Raw genomic sequence first — 24204 nt, forward strand, 5'->3', positions numbered from 1 at the left:
TGTGAACTCATCGCATGTGACGGCAGTCTTGCACAAGGCAGCTTTGAGAGCGAACATTAGCCATTTTGTTTTTTTACGATCATAATGATAATGTTAGATGTTCTCTTACATCTAGTTGGACAGTTGGACAATCGTCGCTAACTTCATCAGTGCAGAATTTAAAACTGTTAGACCATTTTGCTCACAGTAAACGTTACCAGCTCCAAAAACTTTTTCTAAATATTTATTTGTGACATCAGCAGTTTAATTTACATGACTTACTTGATCAGATTTTGCCCACTTTATGATGTCGTAACGATTTTTGGGCTTGTGTAACCATTAGCCAATAACCAACCAAGGTAACCCCCCCCCCCCCACACCTTATCACCTGAATCTCCTCCTAGAGCACCATTGTGTTCTTTTTAACCAAATATCTCTCAGAGGGGCGTGGGGAGTGGCTCCTTATTTTCATCTAAAGTAACAGACAGAGAATCAGCACTTTTGAAACAGGGCTGAAACAGAGGGGTTTGTGGGATGCTACAATGATCTGTTTGGTGTTTGGAGCCAAACACTTCAGAGACATGTTTTTTATATATCTGAGACCTATAATATATTGATGAAAAACAGTATAATAGGGCACCTTTAAGCAGTATTTCTTTTCAACTATGAAGTTGATTTCCAGACTAGGAGGCGTTTCAGATTTGACCTTGGGACCCCACAGAGGGCAACATTCAAATGACCCAATTGGCTGATCAACTGACTGGATCCAATGATCAAGGTCCACAAATCTTTGGTGGGTCTTGGGAATTGCTATTTCATTAGCAGGAGAACCAATCAGAGCCTGTGATTTGACCAAATATTGGGGACATGCCAGTGTCAAACACTCCTTTTATTGCAATATTTTCTTTATCATATACATGGCTGCTGTGATCTCTTCCAACCAACGGCTGTACTGATTTAACATGTGTCCTAAAAGTGAAACTATTTGTAACCCCTTAGACAGCAGCATTCATACAAGTTTCATTAGCCCATCATAATTGTATGTGTTGCATACAAGGTCCATTAAAGCGTCATGATTCAGTACAAGAGAGAAATAAACATTGATCAACACTTTTCAAAAGCAAACGTCAGTCCAGAAGGCAACAAGTGGCTGGAGAGAGGTAAGAGTGTAAAATGTCTCTGGACGTCAAAGGGAAATAAATACAACGTACTATTCATGGTTAAATAAATACAATTACGCTTAGCAGAGCGATTCCAATCCTTCTTACATTCTTTCAGTCACCTTAACTCATACTTTCACTTCACTTTCACTCTTGGCACCCCATTATTAAAAAATACTAGTATTGTTAAATTCTTTTAGTCACTTAAAAAAATCATTTTGACTTTCAGTCTCCATCATGTTGACATATACTGACTCTCACACAGTGTTACTGTAGTTAGATCAAGTTAAGAATATGACCTCGTAAACTGTAATTGCATTATTTTAGTATAACAGTCAATACTTCGGATTATTCTTACTACATAAGGTCCATTTGAGCAAAAGTCAAACCACATCTATAGTCACCCATAATCCTCATATCAGTCAAATAATGTGAAGCAGATTGTACAGGCTAGGATAAGAGTCTCTCCACATCAAATTATGGTTAGCTCAGTGTCACTTCCAAACTCTTGAATCCTTCTGATAGCACTTTCTTCTCTCCTCATGTCTACATGCAGCCATCTTTACCTTCAGTCCGTCTCTTTGCCTTGCATCTTAACCGTCCATCCTTTCTATTCATTAAGCACCACCTCACATGTCTCTGTCCCTTCCTCCTGTGTCTGCACCTCCACCCCAATCCCTTCATCTTCCTCCTTCTCTGTGTCGATCTGTGCCACTCCCAGTCTGTACAGAGCGTCCCTGATCACCACCTCCCCCGGCTGGCAGGCCTTCACCACCTGGTTGATCTGCTCGCTCACAATGTCTCTGCTGGTGAGGAAATCTACCAGACGGTTGTAAAGGTAGTAGTATGCAGTGTTGGTAAAAACCATAGGTTGCCGCAGTGCACGGTTTGCTGAGTAACAGTCCTCTGAGGAGCCGTTCTCAGCTTTGTCCGTCTGCTCGTTCTGTTCTGCCCCCCCCCTCCTCCTCCTCCTCCTCCCCCTCCTCCTCCTCCTCCAGCGCAGCCACCAGGCCGGCGTAGGGCTCCAGGTCTCTGCAGAGGGACATGGAGTGGTGCTCTGAAGGGAGAGCTGCTCCGGGGGGATGAACCAACCAGCAACAAGACGATTTAGTGATGGGGTGGACCTGCTGGTTCTCTGCTGCCAACGACAGGTCAGCGCTGTACGGCTGCTCCTGAAGCTCTGCACACGACACAAACTAAAGAGGGGAGAGGTTGTCAACTCACTTTGTGCCTTCATCAAATATATATTAATACGGTATAGATGAGACATCCAGTTAATGACTGTGATTTAATATGATGTGAGTTAGTATAGTGTGTAATAAAAGCTAAGGCAAACACCAACATTCAGAAAACAAGATTGAAACCTCCTTTTACCAAATCTGAATTACTCTGAAGGACTCTTTTTTACGATTTCTGTTTTATATGGCTAATGTTTATTAATACAGGAAAACCTGGGCTACTTTTTATATGATCACAAAAATGAACATTTTAAAGCCAATCTTCAAAGGATGTGAATCTCTCATTTCTATGATTGGGCCTTACATTTTTACTATTTATTTTTATCAAGCACCATTTTTTCCTTGATAGATCATTGGATTTTATTTAAATCACTGACCTCTGGCTTTTCGAAAGGGTCAGAGAAGCAGCCTTGGTTCCTGCCCCACATCTGGGTGGCCTGTTCCGGGTACTGCATGTCGGCACAGAGCGCCACCTGGCGGGCGCAGTCACTGACGTAGACCGGGGGCCAGAAGCGGGACGACAGCAGCAGGTCGACGTGGTCACGAGCCGTCTCTCCTCTGACCAAACACTTAGAGCCGCACACCACCTGGAGACAGAAAGACAATGATTGAGTCCACAAGTTAACAAATACACAGAGACAGTTCAGTTTCACCTTTCATTGGGATTATCAAACAGATTTTTGTTTTTCATACATTACAGATTCTCTTTGAAGAGTGACATAGCTGCTGTTTTTACCTTATGGGGGCAGAGCTTGGACAGCTTCCCAGCCGTGAGGTGTGGAGGGGGGGGCTGCGGGGCCGTGGAGAGGCCACTTTGAACGAGTGTGTATAAGGAGATCAGAGAGGCCAGCAGCTCATCCTGACACAGAGGGAGACAGAGAAGAGGCTTTTATTAAGACCACCCCCCACACCCATGTGAGTGCACCAGAGAAAACCAAGTTAAAATAACACAAACACAGACGCATAAAGAAATAAATACCCTTACGCAAAGCACTTCTTGCCAGCCCACAGGGGGCCGGGGGGGGGCATTTCCTGTTGCTCACGCCAAGAATATATCACATATTAGTGAATCTATTGGTATTCTAGCGGGCATTTGTCAACTTCTTTACTAACAGTCTTTAACATACTTTAGCAGAAACACACACACACACATAAAAAATTGATATGCATTTATAAATGACTGCACTTTCTGAGGTCTCTGCTCTTAGCTGATGTGGTCTTTGTCCAACCACAGGGCCTCGAGAGGGTTTCTCAGGTCTCAAACCCAGCACTTTGAAGCAGCTCGGCCAGACAGTCCAGACAACTGCAGCCAAACAGGTACACACACACACACACACACGACACACACACACACACACACACACACACACACACACACACACACACACACACACACACACACACCACACACACACACACACACACACCACACACTACACACACCCTACACACACACAGCACACACACACACACACACACACACACACACACTACACATCACACACACACACACACACACACCACACACACACACACACACACACACACACACACCACACACACACACACACACACACACACACACACACACACACACACACACACACACACACACACACACACACACACACACACACACACACACACACACACACACACACACACACACACACACACCTTAGTGGAGCCCGGGGTGACGCTCGCCCTGCAGCTGCTCAGTATTGTTCTCAGCTCGTCCTCACTGTGATCTTCAATCTTGTCGAGTCTCAGCTGACCATCATGAATGAGACGCACCAAAGCTGAAGGATCTCCTGAAACAGGTGAGGTTATAGACAGTAGACACTAGTTAGGTTAGAATAGTAATAATCAAACAATGTACATCTGTACTGCATGGAAGAAAATCTTAACACGTAACACTAACATTGAATATGTCGAAACTGGAACACCCTGCATGACATTTGCATCATTATACTATTATATATCCGTAACACACAAAGCACATAATCGCACTGAATGTAATCATCTTGTGTAATCCCATTCTCCAAAAAGCCATTGCAAAAGATGACACATCATGATATAAAGAAAACTCTTTTTCTCTTTCCTTTCAGACTCCATAATAGCATAATTAGCATATACAAAAGATGAAACTGACTGGTGGTATAATAGAACGAGGTACCTGATGGCTGCTGTGTGTCTGGCAGCACTTTGTCCTTCTCCGTGTTGATGACAGTGGCACTCCTCATGAGGGGGGGAATAAAGGGGGCGATGATGGAAGCATCCACCCGTGTGATTGGGATGTCAGTGGGGAAAGTGGCTTGCTCGATAGCCTCACTTTCCATGGTCAACCAGAAGTCGTCCACGTGCACCTCGTCTGAGACCGAACACTCCGGCCAGGTAAACTGAGGGCAGAGTGAAGGGGTCACTACAGAAGCCTCTTCACAGGCTTACTTTCTTTAGGTTTTACATGTGGAAGACATACTGTTTAAAGGTCACCTATTATGCAAATTCCACTTTTTCATGTCTTTCATACATAAACATGTGTCCCCTCTGTGTGAAGAGATTCTGAAAGTTTCAGCAACAAAGATTCCCTCACTTTCTGTCCTGATCCATTTATATAAAAACCTGTCATGATGTCATAACGATGTTTTGACTTGTGTAACCATTAGCCAATCATCAACCAAGGTACACCCGCCCACCTTATCACCTGAATCTCCTCCTAGAGCACCATTGTGTTATTTTTAACCAAATATCTCTCAGAGGGGCGTGGGGAGTGGCTCCTTATTTTCATCTAAAGTAAAAGACAGAGAATCAGCACTTTTGAAACAGGGCTGAAACAGAGGGGTTTATGGGATGCTACAATGATCTGTTTGGTATTTGGAGCCAAACACTTCAGAGACATGTTTTGTATATATCTGAGACCTATAATATATTGATGTAAAACAGTATAATATAGGGGACCTTTAATACTAACCTTGCTTCACAGCACTAAGTATTTTGTGCTTTATTTACATATCAATGTTGTTGCATTAACCTCTCACCTCCACATTCTTTAGCTCCAGTACGTTTGTTGTGTGTCGCTGCGCAATCTCCAGTTTGGGAGCAACGCCACAAATGCCGCAGATCATGTCGTTGTAGTCGCGCACGGTCAGGCTCTCAAAGGCCCAGTAGCCACTCAGGAGAAACTCCAGAATCTGAGAGAACTCCTCTGCACTCAGAGAATGGACTGATGCGAAAGAGGGAGACACAATGAGATTCATAGAAAACCTACTTTAAAAACAGAAGACAAAAGATCACAAAGGATCAAAATACAAGACGAAAATTAAACCGTACCAGGGTGATTGGGGTTGTGTTCGAGGAGGGTCCTGGCTGCCTGGGGGGGGGGCTGGCCCAGTTTGATAAGGTCCCGGATCTTCAGAAACAGGTCGATACTAACAAGCAGTCTGTTCCCAACGTTGAACAAACCTGACACAAAAAATTAAAATCAACATTTCTATTTGGCTAGAAACAGGCCAAACCAAAAACAAACAAAAAAGAGACTTTTACCAGCTGTGATAATCATATTAATACATCAATACCTACAATAAAAACATATACTATATATTTTTCTGAAATGGGCCAAACTGCAGAATGAGTACTTTTACTTTTGTTACTTTAAGTACATTTTGATGGTAATACTTTTGTACTTTTACTTGTGTCACATTCTGAATTGAGGACTATTACTTGTAACAGAGTTTACCTATACTTTGGTATTCCTACTTTTAATTAAGTACAAGATCTGAGTACTTCTTCCACCTGTGAACATGAGCGACTGCCACTGGATGAGTCACTGTGAATAGTTGTGTATTTATAAATGATGCTAAAGTAAATAAGGCGACAAGTTCAGCACTTCACTTCAAAAATATATTTTTCCTTTTTGTATGTTCACTTGGATTTTTGTCTTCTACAGTGCAGGCACCTGGAAGTTGCATAAAAAAGGCTATTTGGTGCCTACCTTGGATCAAAAAAAAAAAAAGGCCAAACCACAGTTCTAAATAAATCGTCATCAGGATGAGCCGTGACTTTGCCCACAAATACATGAGAAATATTGTGGTGTGTAGCTTTGGTTTTTTGCACACAAATAAAACTAACCCTTGCTAAGCTGCAGCTAATACTAATTGTTTCTTGTACTAAGCAACAGAAAGTTCCTCTTCACATACAGAAGCCTCCACCTTGAAACAATCAGTCTGTTTTTTGGAAACTACGAGAAGAGATTTCTCGTAGCTTTGGATAAAAGCGTCCAACAAGTAACATGTAATGTAAAAGAGATATCCATAATTCCCAAAAAGTACACACATAATTCGATCTGTTGTGTTTGATAAAAAAACCTTAACAATGTACAAGTTGTGGTAGGTAGTGGCGTTTACCTGGATGCAGGTCGGTGAAGCTGTGCAGAGCCAGACACTGGACGTTGAGACACACCTTGAGCTGAAGAGTGACCGTCTGGATCAGAGTCTCAGTGAGCAGCAAGCAGTCCTCCTGTCCTGCCACAGTACTGCCATGGAACAGCACACACACACATAGGGATGCATTAGAGGACAGGACATCGACACAACGTACCGTTACTGAAACCAGAAGCAGGACAGTAAGAATACAGCAATCCTCTGACCTCTGACCTCCTTTAAAGAGAGGGTAGTGACACAGGCCACAGTGAGTAGCTTCTGATTCGTAGAACTGAGGCCACCCGGACTCCACCAGCGTCTCCGTCTCCGCGCTGCCCTCGTGCTCCTGGACACTCGGTTGAACCAGGACGATCTGAAGACTGTTGAGCTCCTGGATGAGGTTCAAGGTTTCCTGAAGCTCCGTCTCGCTCTCAGGAATCTGCAGGGATCGGTGCAGTAACTGCAGGGTGTTTTGGCGCTGGACGTCCCTCTGAGTAGGACTGAGGGCCTGGTACGGATCGAGCAGGCTCTCAGACTGAGGGAGTGGGAGAAAATATCCACATTACGATGAAATACAAGAGTATTGATATGAAAAATCTGCTTAAACAATGAGAAAGAGAAACTAATTCATGGTTTAAAAACTGCTCCGGGACACATAACGACGTTGAAGGGTTCTGGATTCAGCTGGAAAGTTGTTGAGAAGTTTCTGAAGGAAGTAAGCTTTCACCTTTGCTCCCTTGGCGTTCTTCTGGGTCAGCTCACAGCCACACTTAGGGCACACTGCGGGTTTGTGTCTGTTCTTATACATATAGTCACAGGACGGGTTCTTACACCGACCCCTTCCTCGTGACGTAGACAGTCCCAAATCCTAAAATAATTTTAAAAAACAGCAAGATTTACCTACAAATCAAGGAAAATATGAAACAACATTTATTGTGAGTGAAAAAAAAGGCATAGAGAAGAGAGGGATACTGACCAAGCTAGAAACGGAGTGTTTGAAAGGCAGGAAAGACAGGAAGTTCATTCTTCCATCAACCAATGAACACATAGGCTGGCTTCCATCTGCTGGGACAGAAGAATCCTATAGAAAGACATAAAGAAAGTGGGGATAATGGACCAAAATCTGCGTGCATATATATATATATATATATATATATATATATATATATATATATATATATATATATATATATATATATATATATATATGTGTGTGTGTGTGTGTGTGTGTGTGTGTGTGTGTGTGTGTGTGTGTGTGTGTGTGTGTGTGTGTGTGTGTGTGTGTGTACCTGTTTGGCTGCAGTTGTCTGGACTGTCTGGCCGAGCTGCTTCAAAGTGCTGGGTTTGAGACCTGAGAAACCCTCTCGAGGCCCTGTGGTTGGACAAAGACCACATCAGCTAAGAGCAGAGACCTCAGAAAGTGCAGTCATTTATAAATGCGTATCAATTTTTTATGTGTATGATAAAAAGACATGCCAATAACAAGCACTGATTGAACATAACATAAGCTGTATCCAAACCACAAACATGTATTATGTTAAGTATAGGCTGTTACAAACATAATCAAATGAACTACAGTACCAGAGGATGATTTATTGTTGTTTGCACTTTCTTTGTCAGGCGGGACAGTCATGATCTGGAACAAAGCCTGGCCTGGAAACACAAGACAATATGAAAATCTAAATGTTAAAACCTAATTCAACACACAGAGATACAGCCTTAGTGTGGTATGTTTTATCTTACCTGTGTTACAGAAGGCAGGAAGGATGGGTCTAACAGGCCTCTTTTGAACAGGGGCACTGCTTCTGTCGTGACCTTGGACTGTCGCTCCCTGAAGACCCTCTTTCATCTGCCTGCTCAGTGACAGATGGAAAGAACATCAAATGAGAAACACACTTTTGAAAATGTGAACAGCTGCAATAACATTATAACCCTTTTCAATCCATATTTTCTTGTTAGCTAAAGGTTTAAATTCTGCTTTTACACAGTTCAGCATTACAAATAAACAACAATAAATAACCTTTTATCACACATGAGTGTGAATATACCGGTATAGACTGTCACTTTCTTATTATAAAAAATAAAATACTGAAATGTTAATAATAAACAAGTGATAATGTTATGGTAATCAATCAAGCACCTGTTGATTTCTGTTTCTTTATCACCCTCACCCAACACCACACACACACAAACATGAGTGCAATTAATTTATTGCTATCCTGGCTTCAAAATGGTGGAATGAACTCCCCATTGAAATCAGGACAGCAGATAGCTTACACATCTTCCGGCGCAGACTGAAAACTCATCTCTTTCGACTCCACTTCGAGCGATAGAATTACTAACAAAGAATTGCTAACAAAGCACTTATATACTAATAAAGGACTGGCTTATCTAAAGCCAGTTGAGTAGCACTTTAAATGTTTTGGCTCTATTACATTACATTACATTACATTGCATTTAGCCAGTCCTTTATTAGTATATAAGTGCTTTGTTAGCAATTCTTTGTTAGTAATTCTATCGCTCGAAGTGGAGTCGAAAGAGATGAGTCTTCAGTCTGCGCCGGAAGATGTGTAAGCTATCTGCTGTCCTGATTTCAATGGGGAGCTCATTCCACCATTTTGGAGCCAGGATAGCAAACCAACGAAACCTGATGTACTTATATGATTCTGTTTTCTTCAAGTTTGTATCTTCTTGGTCGAATGCACTTATTGTAAGTCGCTTTGGATAAAAGCGTCAGCTAAATGCAATGTAATGTAATGTAAAAGTTCATAGTTTATATATTGCTATGATATCATTATCCTAAATCATTTTGGCCAAGATAATTGTGTTGTGATGATACCAAGCCTAGGTTTGTGCACTAAATCTGCAAATGGTGGATAGCACAGTTTTAAACACAATCCTCACAAAAACATGCTTTTGGGGCCCATTATGTAGCAAACAGAACATACTTCATAGGTGCTTACTTTGTTTGTTCCTGCTCCTTGGTGCTGCTGCCCTCTGCTGGCCTCACAGCTGGAACCGCATGCTGCTTTCGGGAGCACCGTTTGACTTGCCTTCCTCTTTTGCTCCCAGTGGAGTCTGTTTTTCCCAAATCAGCATTCCCCTCCTGAGCAGGGGAAGGTGTGGGCTGGCAGCTTGCATTAGTTTTGGTACGAGCTCTCGGTAGGAGTTGCCTGGACGCAGCTTCTTTCGCTTGTGTTTTCTTTACCTGACATAGAAACACAGGCAAAGTTAATTAACCGGAACTGTAGGTCAAAGGTTGAGGATGAATCTTTGTACGACTCGTGGATGTTCATATACATAAAGATTGAACATCCCAACTCTGTGCAGACATTGCTTTACACTTACAGGAGGTATCCATTTCCCCCCCAAGTGGCTCCCACATTCAGGGCACGTGGGTGGTTTGTGGCGGGTGACATACACAAATGAACATCCAGGATTTAGACACCTTCCTCGACCTCTCCGGGTGTATGTCTTTAAAGACTGAAAATGGGAGGAAAACAAGTTAATGTATCTCAGCTGTTACTGCTACATTACAGAACCCAATTACTTTAATCCTAAATAATGATATTATTCATGTAGACACTGTGCTTGCCAATTTCAGTAATGACATTTATAAGATTGATGAATAATGAGGGTGCTTACCATTTTATAGCAAGGATTGGCACTTGGGTCTCTGTTCACTGGGCCCACGGAGCCAACACTTGGCAAAGACTTGGGCTCGAGCAGGTTCTGAAGTGATGGACAAATCACTTCAGTGCATTAGTAAAATCACTTCTCTGTGATTAAAAGCCCTAATAATTCTTTAATAAATTAAGCTCATTTTGCTAATTGGTAGAAGGACATTTAAGTCTCACCTGGAAGGGTATGATGGCAACCATCGGGGTAGTTTCCCCCTGTACCTGCTGCACCATGGCCCCACTGTAACCACTAGCAGCAACTGTTGTCTCATTTCCTTTCAGCGTGACCCCGTTTGCTGAGAGGCCAGCAGAGACCTGGGAGACATGTTCGTCTGTGGAGGCCAGAGCTTTGCATGAAACAGAGGAAGAAGAGGAGGGTGGGATCCCTCGGGTGTCGGAGGGATTAGACGATACTTCCGTTTCCTCTGCAATGTTGTCGACAACAATGGCCTGCTCACAAAGCTCCACCTCACCGGCCAACACAAGAGGTGTGGGCTGGGGCTCCTGGGTGAGAGTTCCCTCCACATGAGGGTCCAGAGACCCTGCGCTCACCTCTGCCTGAGAGCCCAGCTGCTGATTTGAGGAGCCGCCTTTAGACAGGAGAAAGTAACTGCCTCTGGGGAGGATTTTGCGGAAGCCTGGCAAGTCTTTGGAGAGACTGGGAGACGACTGAGGGAAAAGCAGAATAAAGAATATTGTTCATGGCTGTCCAGAGAATCACTCGACAATATATAAGACAACACTATATTAGCAGGAAAAAGCTGTTTTATCTCTGCTGTGGTACTTCATTTAAATGGGCCACTTCATTCTAACACTAGTTTAGCTTGCACAAGTCAAATGTGTTTATTACAAATTAAATCAGTTATAATATCAGTAATAAAATCAGCTATCAAATCAGTTATTCTAGACTTTTCAGCAACTTGTTTTGCCCTTTTTGAAAATAAAGATGATTAATGGCCGCTATACTTTTAAGTTAGAGTTGCACTTGGCAACAACCATGTTTACTGATAGGTGATCAGTAAACATCAAATAAAAGCAGTAAGAATATTTGACCATGGAAAGAATATATATTTTACACAGCTCGAAAATTGTTAGTGTTATTAGGCCTTTTATTTGGTGAAATGAAAGGCCTAATGGACACTCAGTACAGTATTGATTATGTAAAACAGTTGAGGAAGTAGCTTACTGTATCTATGCCCTCCTTCTCAGACTTGGCCTTCTCCAGATAGTAACCTTTCTCAGCAACGCTGAGCCTTTTCCAGCTCTCACTGATTCTTTTGTTAATCTCTGACTGTGGTAGATTAGGGATTTCCTGTTGCATAATCTGATGAACATCAAAGAAGTATAGAAGAAAGGCAGACCTAAGAGACAGACAGAGTACAAGTACAATCAGAACAAGCAAATGTAGGAGTCATTTCTCTCTTTTTAGAGGCTCTAAACACGTCTATAATGTTTTTTCCAAGATATTGTAACATCTGTGAATGAAAGTCATTTGAGCTAGTATGGACATTACCTGGGTTTCTTAGATTTCTCAACACTGTCTTCATGACCTTTGTTTTTCCTCTTTTTTGGGGTTGTCATCTTTATTTGGCTGTAGAAGCTCTCCACCTCCTCAGTCACTTTCACAACCTCAAACACCTCCACTTTCTCCATGAACTCCAAAAGGCTAAAGGCCAAATAGAAAACAGTATGAGATTAGTTGGTTGTTCATGTTTAAAGTTTAAACATTCACAAAATGTAGAGTTTTATCAGATGTTGTATCAGACTACATGCATTTTGGCTGAAGTAATGTTTATTAAATACATATTGCATTGCATAATAATATGCATTTCATATATGCTAACGCCCTACTTTGTAGACCCTAGAATGTTTCAACTGAGACATGATTGTGCAGCATCACTCCTCTGCAATTAAATGACAGCACTGAATTACTGGAGTTTATTATAGTTGAATATCTCAGCTGATGAGTCAGGGGAAAAGATAGATCCTATGTCTAATAAAAGCCACACACAGTGGTAGAGAATAACTACGGGCTGGTACTTCATGCAGAGAAAATATAGCACAACGGTGTCTTAGTAAAAAATAAAATCGGGTCATGCATGAGGCTCTGAGAGTCTAACAGAGTGCTAACATGTTAAAATCAATGGTCCTTCCCTGCTTAAAAGTGGGTTTAATGGCGTGTGCTTATACTGCATGCACAGCCAGCGAGTTAGCCAATGAAATGCCTTCTTATTGAAGCCTTACCTACGATGGCTCGGAGCTCTACAAACACCTTTAGAAGTCGCCGACACAGTCATGCATTGTCCTGAAGGTAAGTAATGCCAACACCAGGCTTTACTTTATATTACATTAAGGATTGGCGATACATAAATGTCTGTTAAGTATTTTTCGTTTCTCGTCGACTTGTAAAAAAACATGGCGATTTGTTGCTATGGTCCTCAACCAATCAAATGCCATAATAAACAGCTGCGGGCCAATCACGGAAGACGTTTTTAACACGTGAAAGTAACTTGTGCGTCCCATGATGGTCCAATTGGCGTTATTCCCCCCCCCTACCGGTTTTGCCTCAAGTCCCGCCCTTCTATGCTGTGATTGGCTCGTTACTTCCATCCGCCTTTGTGATTGGATGAAAGCTCAGCCGTTTTCCTCAGAGTCGTAGGCGGTAGTGTTTTCGGGTTATATGTCTCCATCAACTGCTTCAATCATAGGTTTCTAACTACCAGCGGCGCCGTCCTATGTCCTAAAAGCCCAAATTGCCAATACAAAAATGGCACAAACCTACAAACACTTTAACCCAGACCAAACTAATCGAACCGAAAGTGTCCGAGGCCTATGAGTCGATCACTGATCACCCCAATGAGCAAAAATGGCGGGTGACAAGGTGAGTGAGTTCTGTGTTCTTGCTTCAAATGTATTATTATTATTATAAGTGTTTCTTTAGGTGACTGCATCTGCAAGAGGAGGGCGAGAAACATGTTATTTTCAGCAGCAATTGGCGGTGTGAAATTACATTTCAAGGATGATGGTCGCTTGTAAATTAACTTAATCTATCCTTGAGCCGGTTATAAGTTCGGTAGCCATTAACGGTAGCTAACCATCACACTTCGACAAAAGGAACAGTTTTGTTACAGAAGTTTGCATGGTTTATATGCCAGCAACCATAACTATAAGCTAAGTTTTACACCAACGTTAGTTATCCTCAGTTACATTAAGTTTTGTTACACTGTTTTCTTATACAATTGTGATGCATTACTTTTATTTTAGGATCCCCTGAAACAGTTGAAAGATCTGACGAAGCTCAAAAGTCAGTTGGAGGAAATCCAGAGGCGAGTGGAGAACGAAGTGACACTAGGAATCCCTCAGGTGAGATAAATAACCTGCACTGAACGACTTCCACCCACACTGGTACCTGTGTTACCGTTTAACTGGTGACGCGGGGGAACTCGTGACGTTCTATAAAATACATATACACATTTCGATCGCTTCTTTTGGTATATTTGGCTGGATAGGAACACTTTGATGCACATTCAGTACCAGTGTGTGAGGTTGTGGTTGCGATGCCGATATCCGGACGCGTACAGCGAGGACTACAAAAAGACACATGAGGTGACTGGGGATGTGTGTGTTCAAAACATTGCACGCTTGAATAAATCATTTAAACCAGTTATTTTTGCCAGACTTATTACTGAATATCGTTCTTAATGTGATACCAAGTCCATCTGAGACTCGTGTACACCTTCAGACAGCCTCCAAGTGAAGCACACGTTGTTTACTCACAGTTTGAAAGCAGCGTGGAGAAGTCTTCAGCTGTGGAGCTGTGATCCGCCCAGTTTAACTTGTGATACGACTTCTGTTCTGTGGCTATCAACCAGCAATCATGTTTAATATTAAAGACTACACACATGTATCCCTTATCAAAACGGTATTCTGCACTTTGCAGCACTTATCCAGATAAGATGTGACTGTTTACTCGTTTTGCAAAGATAGCAGCAGAAATGTCATTGCTGCATGTGCAGGGATATTTAGACTGTAAAATGCTGCTTGGTCATTAATTTTGGTCTCCGCAAACAATATTATGAATCCTCTATTCAAACATATAATTCAGTGTCCATCGACATGAAAATAACTAAAAAGTTCATGCTGGACTCAAACCCGAGTCCCAACAGCAAATATCACTCTAGTCCTGCGCGTTGTGAGTGAGCCACGAATCATTACGACATATTAGTTCATCACAGCTGAATTTTTACACATTAACATTGTTAAAAGATTCAGAAAAATGCAAGCCAACCATCATTTATAATGCGAGCGAATTTATGTACACTTAAGCCATATAATATACATATTATAGTAGGCATTTGCTTTTAAATAGTATACTGACTGAGGTCTGTATCAAGTCTCATTAAGACCCACCGAGATCAGATATCCTAGTTTATCAGCCTGCGAGCCCACATTATGTTGTGATAAGTGGTAATTTTACATATAAATGTATTCCAGTGCACACATTAAGTTATATAATATAAATATAAAATATGCTAATCAGGCCATGTGTTTCGTTATGTAGTATAATCATCACCGACAGATGGAAAGACAACAATAACAAGGAATTCATATTAATATTACCAAGTTACACAGAAATAGATACAACATATAAGACAAAATAACACAAAGATAAACGTTAAGATAGAAACGAAAACATGTTCACAGCAGAGTAAAAATTATGAATATATGGGTTTGTAGTTCTCAACGTATGCGAGTATCCTCGTCATTCGGTTTGTGTCGCTGTATCGATGCATAACGAAAGTTAACCAAGCAGAATACCGTTTTGATAAGGGATACATGTGTGTAGTCTTTAATATTAAACATGATTGCTGGTTGATAGCCACAGAACAGAAGTCGTATCACAAGTTAAACTGGGTGCATCACAGCTCCACAGCTGAAGACTTCTCCACGCTGCTTTCAAACTGTGAGTAAACAACGTGTGCTTCACTTGGAGGCTGTCTGAAGGTGTACACGGGTCTCAGATGGACTTGGTATCACATTAAGAACGATATTCAGTAATAAGTCTGGCAAAAATAACTGGTTTAAATGATTTATTCAAGCGTGCAATGTTTTGAACACACACATCCCCAGTCACCTCATGTGTCTTTTTGTAGTCCTCGCTGTCCGGATATCGGCATCGCAACCACAACCTCACACACTGGTACTGAATATGCATCAAAGTGTTCCTATCCAGCCAAATATACCAAAAGATTAATGTAAACGACAGAAGAAGCGATCGAAATGTGTATATGTATTTTATAGAACGTCACCAGTTAAACGGTAACACCTGAACAGTTCAATGTATATTTAGCCTTGCTCACATATCTGTATATGTAAATTCACCTGATCAGAGTTTAACTATTTTTGTTAATTCTCTTATTTTATTATTATCTTCATATCTCTGTGTATATTCCTATGTGTACTGCGTGTGTTTCTCTTTTATTCTGTTGCTGCTATAACACCTGAATTTCCCTACGGGATCAACAAAGGTCCATCTTATCTTAAATGCGACCACACCATTTTAAATATTTAGTCGATGGTGAATTTAATTCCCATGGTTAATAAATACAAGTTTGCCTTTTTGTGAGCTGGTTGTTAGCCCCTCATTCACCTTTTGTGTTAATGCAGTTAAAAAGCATTGAGTTTATTTGATTCGTTTTATCTTATGACTTCCTTAAATATCCCCTTGTGATTCTTTTGTATAGCTATCTTTGACCATATATCTTTTTATTGTGCTTAATTAATTCCCCTACTTGTAGCCTACTCATCAATGTGTTAAACATTCTGTATGGCATTTCTGATGCTAATATTTTCTTCCACTTGTAGGGAGGCTCAGTGTTGGGATCACCATTTCTGAAGGGCTTTCTGGCCGGCTATGCGGTGGCCAAGCTACGTTCCTCTGCCTTCCTGGGACTACTAGTGGGTACAGCCACTGGTATATACGCGGCACAGAACTATCCAGTGCCCAACATTGAACGGACGGTGAAAGACTATATAAACAGCTTGAAGAAAGGACCAAAATAATTTGGGCTGACTGTTAGTTTGGTCAGTGAAATAACAAGAAAAAGAGATGCAGCTGCTGCCTTGACAGAGCCTTGTGACGGATCAGCCTTCAAGTAAACTTGACTATGAATATAATGACATAACTGGAATTGCATTGGGGACTCAAAGCAAAAGACTTCAGTTTTTATTAGCATTTTGTTTCAGGTTCAGTTAATTACTGCCATTTAGTTTCAGCTTGTATATGTTTGATGTTAGCACAAAATGGAGGACTGTATTTCAAGAGTGCTTGGTCCATCAGATTATAAAAAATGTCTGCTGCCTGGAGCAGTTATCTAGGCATGTTAGAATTTAAATTGGTCATGTGCAAAACATGCAGTAATTCCTCCAAGTGTCTGTTACACCCTTATTGTTCAGGTTCAAATATATACACAAAGTATTACAAAACAAAGAGCTTCTACGTATTTTGTAATAGATATTGAAATGGTTGAGAATTATAGCTATTTATTTTTTTGCACTATAGCTAGTATTCAGATTTGTTAAAGTTACGAGTTTGTTTTGAGTCATAAAGGATGATTGCGGTCCAGAATATTGGGACCAGATCCCCAGCAAGGATCAGGAGACAGTGGGTGAAAAGGGTTCTGTGGGGGGTCCTCTTTGGGCTGATGGTCCTTATCTATGGCTCTCATGCCCCACTCATCACCCTCACCAAGGTGGATGGTCAAGTCCCTTTCAACCCATCATCATGTGTTTTCATGATTGAATTATCCAAACTCCTGGTTTCTCTGGCCTCTCTTGTTCTAACTGAGGGTACATCCGCCTTACAAGCTCCTCCACCTCTCCTCCGTGTGGCCCCCTACGCAGTCCCTGCCCTCCTCTACGCCCTCAACAACAACCTAGTGGTTCTCATGCAGGCCTACATGGACCCAAGCTCATACCAGGTCCTTTCTAACCTGAAAATTGCCTCCACCGCCCTGCTGTACTCCTTCTGCCTGGGCAAGAGGCTCCGTCCTTCTCAGTGGTTAGCTCTGGGGCTTCTCATGTGCGCAGGGGTGTGCCACAGCTACAGCAGTCTGGATCTAGGAGACCCCGGGAGGGTTGAAGCGGAGGAAGGTCCCAGGATTCATATCACAGCTTGGGGGCTTTTCCTTGTGCTGGTGTACTGCTGTGTTTCAGGGCTGGCAGCAGTTTACACAGAGAGGGTCCTGAAGAGCCAGAAGCTGCCCCTCAGCCTGCAGAATATCTACCTCTATGTGTTTGGTGTGGCCATCAATGGGCTCTCCTCCTTCTCCTTTATAACAGGGGAGAAGAGCTTTCTGGAGGGATACTCTGGGGTGGTTTGGGTTATTATAGTGGGGCAGGCAGCCAACGGACTCCTCATGTCTGTGGTGCTGAAGCACGGCAGCGGGATCACCAGACTGTTCGTCATTTCCTGCTCCATAATGGTGAATGCTCTGCTGTCTTGGGCCATGTTAGGGCTGCAGCTCACGCCTTTCTTCCTCCTACCTGTTTCTATGATTGGACTGGCAGCTTACCTTTACTACAGATAGTAAATAACTGAACCACAAGGCTCATTGAACTCATGACAGTCTACCTGTACCTGCTAGTTTTTCAGATGGGATTTGTTTTCTGCCTTATATCTATCTGCCTTCTGAAATCCAGAATCCAACACATAACCATAAACCAAATAAGTGAACATTTATTTCAGCTGAGCTCTTATTCCACAGTTTGCATCATATTTTAAAATGTATCATGTCATACTGATGTAAGTCCATTGAAATAATAATGCAAGTTTGGGGTATAATATCTTCAGTTCAACATTTCTGAAGAGTGCTGCTATGTCTATTTGTATTTCGTTCTCTGGCCAGAACACTGTCAAAGATAATGTCATGGTGTTATAAAGTGTGTTAATAAATAACATTGTTTCAACAAATGATGTTTTGTTTCCAATTTCATATTAAGCACACAGATTCAGACTTTTAATTCATATATTTATTGTAGTTGTGATGACAGTTCAGCAGTAGGATCACCTCGCACAGCTAGAGTATCCTTTAACTCTCCGAGTGCTGTAAAATAAATATATATTTTGAATGGTGGTGGGAAACAATGTCTTGGCATTCTGACACATTTTATGAGAGTGATGTTGGGGTAATTCTATCTATAATGTAACAGCAGGTAGTCCTACACACACTGACCTTTACGGAGCTGTCTGTTGTCCGCCTGCAGCTGCTGGTTCTGGGCCGACAGGTAGACGGCGTCCTGCACCGCCTCCAGCAGCACGCTCCGGTACCTGTGCTCAGACATCCTCCTCTGCTCCTCACACACCTGACGAAACACTCTGAAAACCTGCAGAGCAGTCAGAAAGTTAACACAAGAACGTATGCTACTATATTGGATATGTTTTATATAAATCTTTAATAATAGAGGAATATTATTTTAAGTAAAAACCACCTGGACACCTAAATCCTATACATCGACTTTTTCTTATCCGTAGGGAACATAGGAGTTAACCAAAAAGTGAAACACTACCATAAAAGTTTACAGGCAAGATTACTTGATTAATAGTCTTTTCTGTGTTTTTCACTGACTTAAAGGTCTCCTATTATACTATTTTTAGGCATATATTATAGGACTTTTTTTACACATACTCTCTCCAGTACAGCGTTAGCTCTGAGTGTTAGCGATGCTTGCTAATGTAAACACAGACCATATTACTTCCACAACAGGTAGCGCATTGTTTCTATTAAGTGAGTAATGTCGTCATGACCGCAGCAAATCTGGATCAGCTCCGTTTTTAGAGATGTCGGTAAGGAGGAAAAGAGAGAGGGTTTTATTTTCTGACACATTGTGAGTCTCCTGACACACAGGGGACACATATTTATGTATAAAAGACATCAAAAAGTGCATTTTGCATAATAGGTGACCTTTAAACAATTTGTGAGCTACTTAACAAAAATGTGTACAAACTACATAATTCTTAAGATCTCAACGTACTTAATACCGCTCATACCATAAGCGGTATAATACACATCAGGCCTTTGTTTGAGAATCCCCTATATAATCTAAAACACTGGTTAAACTAGTAATAACTCATGAAATGAAACTGTGACATTGGTTGACTCAGTGTCCTCTCACTGAAACAACAGACCCCCACCTGCAGGCTCTCTTCTCTGAGACAGTGCAGCTCTGTTTGGTGTTTCTGATATAGATTCTGCAGGTCGGTCTCAGCCTGCTGGGCCTCGTCGCGCAGGGCCTCCATCTGCAGCACCAGGACCCTCCTCTCTCCGCTCAGCACCAGTAGCTCTCTCCGGGGGCCTTCTGTCTACCGGAGGAATGGATGAAACCATAAAAAATGCAGGGGAATAACAGCATTAAGTTGCAAATGCTGTGGTTTTACCCTGCCCACAATAAATCCAGCCTTGCATTAATTTAAACTGACTCAGCATCCTCAGCCAAGATAGATCACTCTCTGAATAATATTAAGCAGCAGTGAATCTCATTATCTCACCGGTAGCTGTTCCTGAGCCAAGTCTCTCTCCATCTTCTCCACCTCCTCCTGAATTAATCTCCCGTGGTCCTCTTTAAGTTGTGTCCTCCGTTCCTGTGCTTTGCTGTACTCCAACTCAGACTCAAATTGGAAAAATAAATTAGTGTGTGCTGCCAAATCTCGCACATAAATCGTGTTAATATGTTTAAGGCTGTATTCACAAAACCTTGTAAACAATGTATCTAATCAGAAGTGCAGGCGAAAAATATCATGTTTAATGGATGGAATGCATTACTTGTTGACAGAGGTCAGATTTCTCAGTCGAGGCCCCGTTCTTCAGCGTCTCCTCTCTCAGAGCCTCCCTCAGCTGCTGGATTCTTGCTACTCTCTCCTGCACTTTCTCCACATTCCCTTTACCCTCTGTGGATTTAAGAAACACACATAAAAAACATGAACGATGATCTTATATACGAACTGTTTTAATAAATCAGCAAGTTACCTCTGATATGTTTTTCCATTTCTTGTTTCAGTTGGATTTGTAAATGTTTCATGTTGTTCGTACTCTCTCTACTATCTCTGCTGTGCAAATGGATACTCGGGGTTCGACAACTCTGTCAAATGAATGCAAAACTTGAGTTATGAACACATCATCTGCTTAATACATATATGTTAAACTTGTGGGGATATGTAAACAATAGGAACCTGTGTTTTGTCTTTTATTTTCTTTGACTCTTCCCTTCTCTTCTCCCAGGACTGATCTTTCACAATCTGTCAGTGAGCATCAAAATGTGTTTGTGTTAATGTTGTCCCCAATCTAGAATAAATATATTTATATAAGGATAAAGAAATAATAAAGGAATATGTATGTAAAATGATGTGCATTTTACTCAAATATACTACATAACAACAATTAAAATAAAATAAAAGACGTATAAGAAATATAAAAAAATGTGTATACCACACACAGCTTTATTTTATATTTAAATATTATTATTTCAGCCATGAACTAGGTGAGAAGCCCCATTTTATTATAAGCTTCTCTTGTGTATTACCTGCAGGTTTTGGGTCAGCTCAGCTAGCCTGATGGTGTTGTGAACGTCATTTCCCCCCTGTGACATCATGACGGCTCTCTGATCCACGATGCTGTCTCTGATCATTTGCTCTGTTGCCCTTGGAAACCAGCGGTTAACAGAGGCCTTAGTTACCAAACTTCTTACTGTCTGGGCCAAAGCTAAAGCGGAGGGGGTTTCATCGTCTAAAACACCTGATGGGTAAAGAGAGAGCGTTATTTTTATGCTCGGAGAATTGCATTGGTGGAAGAAGTGATGTGATACTTCAGTTAAAGTACTAAAAGCACAACTGAAAAAAACAAAAAAAACAATTTCTGTATTCAAAATCTTAATTAAGTTCATAATAATCAGGACATTTTATTTAAAGTATAAAAGTATAGTACTAATTATTTAGTTGTTACATCAATATATTTTATAATATTAGAATATAATTTATATTACAATCTTATCCAGTAGTATGCAATAGGCATTCTTACATTGCAACTGGCTGCAAGACCTATTTGTTTTAGCTTTAAATACTGTTGGGTAATCCAATTTATTGTATGCATTGTAGTTTATAAACACATTATAGGCATTTAAAATGTAATCTGAAAAGTAACTAGTATAGTCATAAAAGATCGAGTTGTTCGACAATATATCCTTCTGATAATGTAGTGGAGTAAAAGTAAAAAGTAGCATCAAATGAAAAAGTAAGTAGTGTAAAAGTGTCTCAGAATTGTCCTGAGGTACAGTACTTGAGTAAATGTACTGATTCCTCCTCTGATTATGGGTGGGTTGGTCCCAGAGCAGCACTTACCCTGAGGGTGGAGACAGTAGACGAGCACCGTCCTGCTGTTTCCTGTTAGCGCATCATTTAGGAGGGAGGGGAGGATCTTGTCACTAGTTGTGGCTTCACTTTGGGTTTCCTCCACCACCTTCACCAGTGGGCTGACTCTGGAAATATTGTTTTAATGCAAGAAAGGAGGACTTTCATGGCAGAAGTCTTGTATGACATTGAACATACTGTAACTCTGTTTACATAGAAAACAAATGACATTGTTGATTTGACTTGATTAATATTGCTTTGTCACAGCAGATATTTTGACTTGTCATGCATTAACATTGGATTTGTTCTATTAATACATCCCTGTAAACCAAGACAGTGTGGCAAAGATCTAGCATGCACAATACCAGGATGCTGAAACAAGAGCAGCTGAATAGAATTCAGAGATTATGAATCAATATATCGTATATAATGTAATCAGCTTTTTCTTTTGTTGTCCTTCATTATGACTTGCTTTGCCACTTTCTTCGAGCTCTTGAATTGACCATGATCACCAACTATGGACATCTCAAAAACATTTAGACAAAGCTGAGTATCATTTAAAGTGTCTCTGGTCCATGTCATTGATGGCTCACTGTACTGTATGTGAGTGTATGACTGACCCTCGGAGGTCCGTCCTGCTCGCACCTCCTGCCAGGCTGAACAGCTGCAGTCTGCTGCGGCAAACGTCTGACTCCACCTCTTCTGGATGGAGTTTCCACTCAACAGCTACAGAGAACAGGGAACTACATCTGAAGGAAGAACGCAACACAAACATGTAGAGACAATACCATGAACCACAACTGCTCCATGACCATCCAATCACTGATGGGACATTTATCTCTATTGGGATCCACCTTTGTGAATAATCCATTCAAAGCAATTTAACTAATGGATTGAGACGTATTTAACCTGTGCTTTACCTGCTGGAAATGGAGCCTGGATTGGCCTTCAGTGTGTCCCTGCATGTTTCATACAGAGTGTAGGCTTCTTCTGCTGAACACACACACACCTCACATAAACCTCCTATGAGACTGAGGACAAAAGACAAATATGTTCAAAGGTTAAATGTACAAGTGTAAGAACATGGAAAATAAACAACAAACACAATTACAAAATGAGCGTAAGATACTTATTTCACTCACACTTGTGCAATAACAAAATAAATATATAATTTACATGTATGGTGGATAGATTATTTTGGAAAAGACGAAGTGATCACTAAGACAGGTTTTGAAAAGATTGAGTATTTTTTGGATTTAGATCTTTAATTAAAACTTGTGAAAAATGGAAGCAATACCAAAAGCGTGAAGTGTACTATGTGTTCTGTGTTTATCTTGATCAGTAGTCATCTAGAATCACCTTCCAAGGACGGGGTGTGCCACACGTTTTAGAGTCTCTCTGTTGGGGCTCAGAAGATCCACAGCACTGCCGTCTGGATAAAACTGACAGAGACAGACATCAGATGTTATCTTTCACTATATTGCATCCAATATGATTTATGGTGATGCTGTTAAATAGAAGGACAAACCTGAAGGAACGACACAGAGATGAACAGCTCCTCTTTCACTTGTGACAACACACGACTAAACAGATCTGTCAAGACCTAAGACAGAGTTAGGAGGAGTGAGAAAACATAAAATCGGCCAATATTAGGTGCAGTTTTGTTTTTTGCTCTACCTGTTTGATAATGCTGTGGTCAATCAGAGGGGTCATATTCTCCAATGAAGCTCCTCCACATATCAGCAGCGCTCCATTATAACCACCAGATATGGACTCAGTGAGAGGCTGCAGGAGCTCAGGGTGGAAACTCTGAAGATTTATATTCAGACTTTTAGTTTCCACACATCCCAGAAATGTGGTGAGGACAAGCTGTAAAGCGGCTGATTGGAGTAAAGCTGCATTATTTCAATGACATTGGTGTGAATCAGATCACCTGTATGTTGTCCACAGTCACAACGTGGTCGAAGGAGAAGGACTTAACTTCCTGATTGGAAAACATAAAACAACAGTAAGAGGTTTTAAAAAGCAAATTGTTGTTGAAGCTGATTCAAATGTTTTACCTCATCTGTCCGCAATTTGTATTCCAAACCATGTCCTTCCTCACAAATAACCATAGAGTCTTTACCCCAAAAAAAGAAAAATAACATTCAAACACAAATCCCAAACAGCAGAACTAATATAAATATTACATTTATCGTAGCTTTACCTGGGACTGCAGTGAGTATAACTCCCACTCTCACTGTGTCAGCTGCCTCACACATCTGGAGAAACATGTAAAATGGTCAAATATGTTTCGAACCAAGCCATTCTTGATCCCCCCCCCCCTTT

At 41.2% G+C, this 24204-nt stretch overlaps 4 protein-coding genes across 4 annotated transcripts; 2 read left to right on the plus strand and 2 right to left on the minus strand.

The window, feature by feature from the left end:
* Positions 1 to 850: 850 nt before the first annotated feature.
* Positions 851 to 12870, minus strand: hmgxb3 (HMG box domain containing 3). Its single transcript, XM_034116031.1, is given in 22 exon segments — positions 851 to 2094; positions 2096 to 2335; positions 2755 to 2964; positions 3114 to 3236; positions 4055 to 4188; positions 4554 to 4776; positions 5416 to 5600; positions 5708 to 5839; positions 6781 to 6908; positions 7023 to 7330; positions 7523 to 7663; positions 7772 to 7876; positions 8085 to 8167; positions 8377 to 8448; positions 8539 to 8648; positions 9759 to 10003; positions 10144 to 10278; positions 10441 to 10527; positions 10653 to 11144; positions 11662 to 11836; positions 11989 to 12141; positions 12720 to 12870. Coding segments are annotated over 22 exon segments (3879 nt in total). The 5' UTR covers positions 12773 to 12870; the 3' UTR covers positions 851 to 1749.
* Positions 12871 to 13121: 251 nt separating this feature from the next.
* On the plus strand, positions 13122 to 16681 carry LOC117471073 (SLC35A4 upstream open reading frame protein). Its single transcript, XM_034115871.1, has 3 exons — positions 13122 to 13356; positions 13740 to 13838; positions 16341 to 16681. Exons 1-3 carry the CDS (start codon positions 13342 to 13344, stop codon positions 16536 to 16538), a joined length of 312 nt encoding a protein of 103 aa, XP_033971762.1. The 5' UTR covers positions 13122 to 13341; the 3' UTR covers positions 16539 to 16681.
* A 345-nt stretch (positions 16682 to 17026) lies between these two features.
* On the plus strand, positions 17027 to 18441 carry slc35a4 (solute carrier family 35 member A4). Its single transcript, XM_034115846.1, has one exon. It carries the CDS (start codon positions 17087 to 17089, stop codon positions 18062 to 18064), a length of 978 nt encoding a protein of 325 aa, XP_033971737.1. The 5' UTR covers positions 17027 to 17086; the 3' UTR covers positions 18065 to 18441.
* A 50-nt stretch (positions 18442 to 18491) lies between these two features.
* On the minus strand, positions 18492 to 24137 carry LOC117470992 (kinesin-like protein KIN-4A). Its single transcript, XM_034115775.1, has 16 exons — positions 24117 to 24137; positions 23810 to 23860; positions 23554 to 23685; positions 23405 to 23479; positions 23236 to 23318; positions 22797 to 22907; positions 22497 to 22625; positions 21868 to 22004; positions 21054 to 21265; positions 20704 to 20769; positions 20501 to 20612; positions 20297 to 20421; positions 20023 to 20142; positions 19669 to 19836; positions 18710 to 18860; positions 18492 to 18580 (listed from the first exon to the last, which is right to left on the minus strand). The coding sequence occupies exons 1-16, from the start codon at positions 24135 to 24137 to the stop codon at positions 18507 to 18509; spliced, it is 1767 nt and encodes a 588-aa protein (XP_033971666.1). The 3' UTR covers positions 18492 to 18506.
* Positions 24138 to 24204: the final 67 nt, after the last annotated feature.

This window comes from Trematomus bernacchii, unplaced genomic scaffold (assembly GCF_902827165.1).
Source record: "Trematomus bernacchii unplaced genomic scaffold, fTreBer1.1, whole genome shotgun sequence".
Classification (NCBI taxonomy): domain Eukaryota; kingdom Metazoa; phylum Chordata; class Actinopteri; order Perciformes; family Nototheniidae; genus Trematomus; species Trematomus bernacchii.